This window comes from Lycium barbarum, chromosome 10 (assembly GCF_019175385.1).
Source record: "Lycium barbarum isolate Lr01 chromosome 10, ASM1917538v2, whole genome shotgun sequence".
Lineage (NCBI taxonomy): Eukaryota > Viridiplantae > Streptophyta > Magnoliopsida > Solanales > Solanaceae > Lycium > Lycium barbarum.
The window spans coordinates 119,025,356-119,034,285 of NC_083346.1; the positions used below are offsets into that span (position 1 = coordinate 119,025,356).

General features: G+C 36.7%; 1 protein-coding gene across 1 annotated transcript; it reads left to right on the top strand.

Moving 5' to 3' along the window:
* The first annotated feature begins 1,160 nt into the window (after positions 1-1,160).
* On the top strand, positions 1,161-7,267 carry LOC132614033 (GTP-binding protein BRASSINAZOLE INSENSITIVE PALE GREEN 2, chloroplastic). The gene is made up of 4 exons (XM_060328377.1): positions 1,161-1,349; positions 2,432-3,787; positions 4,710-4,873; positions 6,636-7,267. Exons 1-4 carry the CDS (start codon positions 1,241-1,243, stop codon positions 6,954-6,956), a joined length of 1,950 nt encoding a protein of 649 aa, XP_060184360.1. The 5' UTR covers positions 1,161-1,240; the 3' UTR covers positions 6,957-7,267.
* The last annotated feature ends 1,663 nt before the right edge of the window (positions 7,268-8,930 follow it).

The window sequence follows — 8,930 nt, forward strand, 5'->3', positions numbered from 1 at the left end:
GGCATCGGTTTTTAATTTTTGCCCCTCAAATTGGTGGTCTTCAATTTTTGCCCTTCGCTGAAAACCGCTTGATCAAAATTTTTTTTTAGAAAAAAATCGCAAAGTAGAATTTGGATTGCAAGGCAGAGTTTTGCTATCTTCAGGCAGAGTTTACCTTATGCCTGAAGGCAAAACTCTGCCTAACTCTGCCTCGCGAATCCAAACTCTACCTTGCGATTTTTTTTTTAATTTTTTTTTGACCGAGCAGGAGTTCGTACCTGAAATCAAGTGAAGGACAAAAATTAAAGACCAGTGCCTTTGAAGGGCAATCGTGTAAATGACCCACTTAAGCGTACCTAATGCCCAATGTTCAGGACTCGCTCAACATATCTTATCAAATTATGTGACAAATTCTCTATTTAGCATTGTTGACCCTCTAATTCTTTAACAAGTTGATTGATAAAAGTTCTAATAATTTATAGAAGTAAGAACATTGAGAGTAACTCAATTAATGAGCCATAATATTGCACAATCTATGATTGGAACACTGTGAGGATGAACGTCACTTAGCCATTTCTTTTGAGTATAAATAGAAGTTTATATAGTCACTTGCTATTGATCTTCATGTCTTAATTCTGTGTCTCTCAAAATTATTGAACTTGTATTATTTGCTATTTATAATTTTATTTTATTCATAAAAGAGTAATTGTTTAAATTATAGTACTAATGAAGCTTGCTGATTATTAAAATGTATTGATTATAAACTTGAGCCAGTTCACCAATTTTAAGGACATATTTGACACCAAATTCAAAGGAAGGACAAATTTATTCTTATTTTTTTCGTATTTGATGAGTAATTTTTTAGCCTTTTCCCATATTTAAATTTTAGCCGCAGGTCTAAAGTTGGGCTTGACTTGTTCCTAATTTCAGACCTTTGCGATGCAAGTTTTCAAACTTTAGTCCTAGAAATTAAAAAAAAAAATGTCAAACCAAACTTCAAACATGATGGTTTAATCTTCAAGCTTTGGAATTCTAACTTCAGACATGAAACTTCAGATCCACAATTTTCAGTCTGAACTTGATGCTGAGATGGCTAAAATTTAAAAACTTTGTAAACTTCGACTATTATTTAAATAGAGATCCATAATGTTGAGCCCAAAAACTCCACAGCTATAAGGCTGTACCACCTGCCAAAATGTTTGTACTTTAATTTTGCTTAATTGATACATACCATAAAAAAGGCTAAGGCATAATTGCAGCTATGGCGCTATTGCTTTCAACTTCTACAGCATCAGCTACTTCTCATTTATCTTTGAATTTCACCTTTGAAACAAAGCATAATTTCTTGGTACCACAACTCAAATTTACAGGTATTCCAATTTCACCCTTTCAATTGTATTTCTTTTGTTTTCCAACACTTTACATACATTTAAGGTGTGTTCGGTACGAAAGAAAATATTTCACATTACTTATTTGTGTTCGGTGTATAAGCAAAACATAGTATTTAAAAGCATTTGTATGTAATATTGATAAATACTATGGAGATGAGGCGTTGGGGGGGGGGGGGGGGGTGAAGGTGGGTGGTGGGTGGTGGGGTGGATGTGGTTGGGTGGGGGTGGGTGGTAGGGAGGAGGCGAGGAGCCAATCAGTGTGGAATGACACTTGTGAGACTTGTTTTCCTACTTATATTTATCTTTGAATTTCACCTTTGAAACAAACATTAAGGTTGTGTTTGGTATGAAGTAAAATGTTTTTCATGCAAAATGTGTTTTTTGGAAAATGTTTTTCAGGAAAATAAGTGGGGTTTGTTACTTAATAGGCATTTGGCCATAAAAATCAAATATTTTACCCTTTTTTTTTTTTTTTTTTTTAGAATTTTTGAAGTTGGACTCGTGTTTGGTTATAGTTTTTACAGAGAATATTTGATTGTACCAAAAGTGAAAACAAGGTTTTAGTAGTTTTTCAAATTCATGTATTTGAAATTTTCACGGCCAAACGCTGATTTTCAAATAAAGTGAAAAAAAATTTCGGAAAAAAAGTGAATAATTCTCATGGCCAAACGGGCACAAGCAAACAATAGTATCCTACAAGCATTTATGTATAATTTAGATAAATAGTATTGGGATGGGGTGGAGGGTGGGGGCGGGGCGGGTGTTGGTGAGGTTGTTGGTCGGGGTGGGGGTGGGGGAGTGTGGGTTGGGTGGGCGGGGGTGGTGGGGAGGAGACTAGGAACCAATCAATGTGGAAGGCCCATTTGTGAGACTTGTTTTCCCTACTTTTGTTAGGGAAGTCATTTCCCTACTTCCTAGAGAAAATGTTTTCAAAAAATTTTGACCAACCGAACATGAGAAAATTGGAAAACATTTTCCTCCATAACAAACACGCCCTAAATGAAGTAACAACGTTAAAAAACGTATGAGATTTGTTTTTTCTATTGAATTGATTTGAACAGGTTATACTCAAAAATCCAACAAGAAAAGATGTCAGCAAAGAGTTCCTTTCATGGTTTTATCTGTAATAAAGGGTACTCAATCAAGAACCAAAAGGATAAGTGACAGAAGTAGTAATAGTAGCAGTAGTAATTCAAGAAAAGATAGTAACTTTAAGCTCATATTGAGTGAAGGGAGAGATAATGATGAAAATTATGGATGTATATGTCCTGGTTGTGGAATCTTTATGCAAGATGAAAACCCAAATCTTCCTGGTTATTATAAGGAAAAAAGAGCGGAAGAAGATATAGAGGATTTTTTGGATGATGAGGATGTTGTTGGTGATGGGGATGATGAAAAGGAGGATGAATTTGAGGATTATATTGAGGGGGAATTGGAAGAAAGTGAAGGTGAAGAAATGGGGTCAGGGAGTGAAGATGGATTCGATGCTTGGGATTCAGAGTTGGAAGAAGATGACGACGATTTAAAAGAGCTAGATGGTTTTTTGCCAGCTGGTTTAGGTTATGGTAACATTACAGAAGAGGTTCTTGAGAAAGGAAAGAAGAAAAGGGTGTCGAAATCGGAGAGGAAAAAGATGGCGAGGGAAGCAGCTAAGGGAGAGAAAGAGGAGGTCACGGTTTGTGCTCGATGCCATTCGTTGAGGAACTATGGACAAGTGAAGAATGAGATGGCCGAAAACCTAATACCCGATTTCGACTTTGACCAATTGATTACTACTAGATTGATGAGACCTACCGGGAAAGCCGATGCCACGGTTGTAGTTATGGTGGTTGATTGTGTTGATTTTGATGGTTCCTTTCCGAAACGAGCTGCTAAATCTTTGTTTAAGGCACTAGAACAAAGCAAAGATGGGTTGACACAAAGTAAAAAGTTGCCTAAGCTTGTTCTTGTGGCTACAAAAGTTGACCTTCTCCCTTCACAAATTTCCCCCGCGCGTTTGGACAAATGGGTTCGACACCGTGCTAAAGCTAATGGAGCACCTAAGTTAAGTGGAGTTTACATGGTAAGTTCCCGTAAAGATTTAGGTGTTCGAAATTTACTGGCATTTGTTAAAGAATTGGCTGGTCCTCGAGGAAATGTGTGGGTTATTGGGGCCCAAAATGCAGGCAAGTCGACGTTAATCAACGCATTTGCTAAAAAAGAAGGTGTAAAAGCAACTAAGCTTACAGAAGCTCCTGTACCTGGAACTACTCTGGGAATACTGAGAATCGGAGGAATATTGTCAGCCAAGGCAAAGATGTATGATACTCCGGGTCTTTTACATCCTTATCTTTTGTCCATTCGATTAAATAGGGAGGAGCAAAAAATGGTTGAGATACGAAAGGAGCTGCAACCTCGAACATTTAGGATTAAGGCAAGTTAGTCTCTCTTATTTACTTTATCGTTTTATAGCCCATCATATGATCTGTTTCATGATAAATAGCTGAAGAACGTACTCTTTTCTAACTTTATGATTACTGAACCGTATTAGTTATTTGAACTTTATGAATAGGTATGAATATCTGTACGAACGTATTGCAGTTAATCCCGTAAGAACGCTTCTTTGATCTGAAATTGCGCTCGAAATAATGATGTGCATGAATATTCAAATTTACCAGTTGACTCACACTTATCAGCACTACCGCACATTCTGATCTTTGCATGATCCCTTAAGCTTTCCTTCAATACAATTTACTATTCATACCCTTACTCCCTGCGTCCAGTTTGTGGGAAGGTGTTTCATTGGTCACGGAGTTTAAGAGAAAAAGGAAGACATTTGAAACTTGTGGTCTAAAACAAGCCTGAGAAATTTCTTTAACTATGAATCATATCATTAGGAGTAAAATGGGAAGTTTAAAATCAAATTGTTATAAACTTTTCTAAGGATTTCTCTTGTTGGGACTGACAAAAAAGGAAGGAGTGTCATAAAAATTGGGACGAGGGAGTAGTTGTTAGCACTTATATAGTCTTTCTGCATGAAGTTTTGATGTGACATGTGAAAATAGGTTCTGTGCTCTAGAAATAGGTTCAGCCCTTTTGTTTGGTTGGTAATATTGATAAAGCAACTGCCAGGGCTATGAACTTAGAGAGAAATTTGACGAAATGACCTTAAATCCTTGTAAACTGATCCCTAATGGAATTATTTGGGATTCAGATAGCTCCTTTTATACATCCCTCAGAATTAGCTGTTCTTTTAGTTTATATTGCTGTAAAAAATATATGAGACTGCAACAGAACTTTCTGCTGAGATCAAAAGATTTGACTCTAAAATGTATATTTTGCAATTTTTTTTGCAGCAAGGGCAGACTGTACATATTGGAGGCTTAGTTAGACTGGATTTAGTTCAAGCATCAATAGAAACAATCTATGTCACTGTCTGGGCATCACCAAGTGTTTCTCTTCATCTAGGGAAGACTGAAAATGCTGATGAGCTCAAAAACAACCATGCTGGAGTGAGATTGCAGGTAATACTCTAATTCTTGCAGTATTTCTGATTCAGTAATATTTCCTACTTCATTGCCAATTCCACTCGAACAGTATCACTATGTTTTGGGTTGAAGATCAATGTATAGATTTGAGAGAAGTACAAGGAGAGGAGAGGATCTTCTTTGTTAAAGAAAAGTAGTAGTGGCAAAAACAACTATGAACCAAGTTAGCGTGATAGCTTCCTTCTAGATGTCATAGTGCCGTATGTGTTGACAAGTCCTCTACCCTTGGTTCATCAATAACCAAACTCCCAAGTCTCTACTAATAACTAATAGTCTAGAAGCCCCATCTTCAGTATTACTTATGCCTATCCTTGTAGATTTTCTAGCCCTAAAGAAAAATATCATGAAATATTTTGACTCTCCTTTTAGCCATCCTATGTGAAATTTAGTTTTTGGTAGATCGAAAATCATTTCACTGATAATTCGCCAAAGTGGTGCAAAGTTATTGTTGAGTTGAACTTCCAAAATGTTTTATCCAAATCCTATGCCAAACACATATTTTCTTTATGCCAAAAGTAGAAGCGAAATAAAATAGACTTCTTGATCTTCCATGTTGGTGTTTCAACTCCTTTGGCCTTTGGACATCCTTCTCCTCTCTCTTTCTAAATCATCCAAATTAAACACAAGGGTGCTAGCCTCCAAACATCTTTCTGTCTCCCCATTTTGATCCTTCTGTTTCCATAATTTGTTTATTTCCACATTGGTTGGATCTTGGATACAACTGTTCTACCCATGCGCGGTGATGTGGTTCGCCAAGCTGAGACAAATCTTTCCAGCTTCAGTTCACCTTATTATGCTTTAGATCTTGAGCTTAAATGAAAAAACATGGTCAGTGGGGATTCATATAGCTAACGACAACTTGTTTGGGACTCAAGCTGTTCGGGGCAACTGCCTATCGATTTGAGTTTCCCTACCCAGCAGGAGGTGTAACCGGCCCCGGACCCGGACCCGGACCCGGACCCAAGGGAAGGAGTAGACCCGCAACCTATACGTCTTTCCGAACTGGACCAGCTGATTCTTACTTGCTAAGGAGGATGAGGGGAAGCTCTTGACTCTAAGCTAGTCAAAGAAGCACGATTGATCATTCGGCTCATTTTTGTTGTAGTATCTTGTTATTACAGGGGACACGTAATGGTGAGCTGGTGCTGCACACAATTAGGGTTAAGAATACACTAACCATTTTCTCCTTCATTGAGAGTTCGCCATGTAGCTCTCGAACCTTATCTCTATCCATGCCTGCTCTTCTGTCCAAGTGGCACCTACATTACTTCCTAAAGCCACATCAACAAAACAGTGGGAACGGATAAAATACTGCTATACATAGCGGACTATACAGAATCTGGAAAAAGAAAAGCATAATTTTACTAAACTGAATAATGATAGAGTGTGGAATGGAATCTTTTCCTTGGGCTCTGTGGCCCATTTGCAGGTTTTTGTTCTGTCTGTATATGTTTTCCAAGTTAACACCCAAAGGAAAATTCACTCTAAGAAGCTCAGCAACAAGCATTTTTAAGCATATATAGTCTAACGAGTTGTGTTTGTTCAACGCTATCCAGTGCTCCTGTTTCACCATCTTCTCTTCCTATCTTGCACCTTGATTATTATGGGTCATAGTCTCATAGATGAAACTGGTTTATCGATGCCTCTAAGATGGTTTCAATTCAAAAGCTTAAAACAAAAGGATCGTAAAGAGCACAGAAATACTCTAATTGTACTTTCTTTTTCTTTAATTTTCTAGCCTCCTGTTTCCGTGGAGCGGGTTTCTGAATTGGGACAATGGCAAAAGCGGGAAGTCAAAGCACGTGGAACAAGCTGGGATGTCAAAAGCATGGATGTGGCTGTCGCTGGCTTAGGCTGGTTCTCCCTTGGTTTGAAAGGCGAAGCAGATTTAGCGCTGTGGACATATGATGGCATTCAGATCACATTGCGGGAACCATTGGTACTTGATCGTGCAAGCTCTATCGAAAGACCTGGATTTTGGCTGCCGAAGGCTATATCAGAGGCCATTGCTAACCGATCAAAGATTGAAGGTCAAGAACTTTCAGAAGTAACTGACTAAAAGAGGTAGCTGAGTCAATTTGCTTGTGAACATTTCTAGTGTACAAGGCCTTGTACGCGACTTAAAATATGGTTACTTGAGTAGTGTAGGCAAATGGGCAGGTTGAAAACGGGTTAGACTAAAATACAGAATAGTCCCTTATGAAGGAGATCAAATGAAAACAAGAGGGAGAGAACAGTTGTGCCATTATAGTGTATGCACACACGTACGTGAATTGGGAAATAGGAACAGTCAAGATTCCTTCTTGTTTTCATGTCTCTCTTGTAATTAAACACTTGTGAGTTTTAACTGAGGCTGATTTAGGATTTGAAGCTTATGTGTTCCTATAATAACCTCACTCTTGCCTTTAAATTTACGTTTCTTAGTTTGACTTGACATGAAATTTAAGAAAATAAAGAGAATATTTGAATCTTTTCGTCTAAAAGTAAAGATGTGTATAATGTACCAAAAGATCATTTGAATCTTTTCTTCTTAAACATGTCACATGGGATGTAAGAATTAAGGGGTTGCTAAACACAGAAAGTAACATTCTTTTGAAAAGACAAAAAGAGTCACATAAATTGAAATAAAAGTAGTAGGAAATACCTTACCTTGTAGTGGAGTATCTTCAAACATTAACTGGAAAATTCTTGCAAGTTTAACAAACATAAGAAATCACATTACCAGGATATAAGTCGACTAATACACGATTTGAAGTTTTAACTCAACAACACGTTACAACAGTAAAACAATGGCAAAAAAAAAAGATGAACAAAACGAGATAGAAATAAGGAAAACACCAAAAATCAATGATATATTTCTTCGTCACACTTTTATAGGCTAGGAGCGATAAAGGGCTGAATCTTCATGTATCCTGGCAGCAAGGTGTAGGCTCTAGTTTATTTGCTGAACGAGTATTGTTCATATCTCATTGAACAATCAACAAATTCGACTTGACCTCCGATGCTTCTATCACAAGTACTCAACAAGAATGATTTTGCACTACTTAGACAAAGGGCGCAGTCTGAAAATTCTAAAATTGGGTTGCAAGTAGCATGGCCATAAACTAAGGCATTGTTTGCATAGTGAGTATAACCTTGATTTGGAGTCACATTTTGTAATTCTTCAAGAACATAAGCTAAGCTTTGTGCAAATGGACCACTCTTATCATACTCATTGCCATTGCATGTATGGTTCACTTCATTGGTGTTTGGTTCACTTCTCACAAAGCTACTAAACCCCCATATTCCAATTATAAGGAATATGGTTAGCATTCTCATTCTCAAAATAGAAAGATCCATAGCTAGCCTCTCTAGTTTTGTATCTTCTTATCTTCCACTAGTACTTCTTTCGTGTTACAAATTTGAGTTTTACATGTTCTTGTTTAAATAGATTTGGCCATCCATTGGTTCCTCCACCAAAGCAAATTAAATACTCCATGATTTGGTCTAATTGGCTTGTTTTTATTATTTACTAAAGATTCATGGGAAAACATGTACACTATCCTTTTTTTGTTTACGTGACATTATATTTTTTCGTTAGTGGCATGTTCTAAAAAGAATGACACATTGCTATATTTAAAAATAATTTAATTTTAAATTTCCGATTTTATTCTTGATTAAAATTAGTTTTTATAGCCAAACAAATATTATGGTATGCTTAAGACCTTAATTAAGTTTCAAATGTATTTTCTTTCTTAAGCTCTGTGCAGAGTAACACTACGTCACTTAAAATGAAACTACCTAGAGGATAAAAACCATACTCGTACTCGGTGTTTGCACTAAATCAATGAATGTAAGACAAATGTCTTTTATATGCACATTTAATTTATCACTTAATCATAGTTAAGTGATATGTATTTTCACTTTAACTTTTAATTACAAAAGTGAAATTGCTTGATTTAATGTTAACACCGGATACATTGAGTAGTATTTTTTATTTTTTCAATACGTATGCCGGCCAAGAAGTACTGCATGCATCTTAATTTCGTACTGA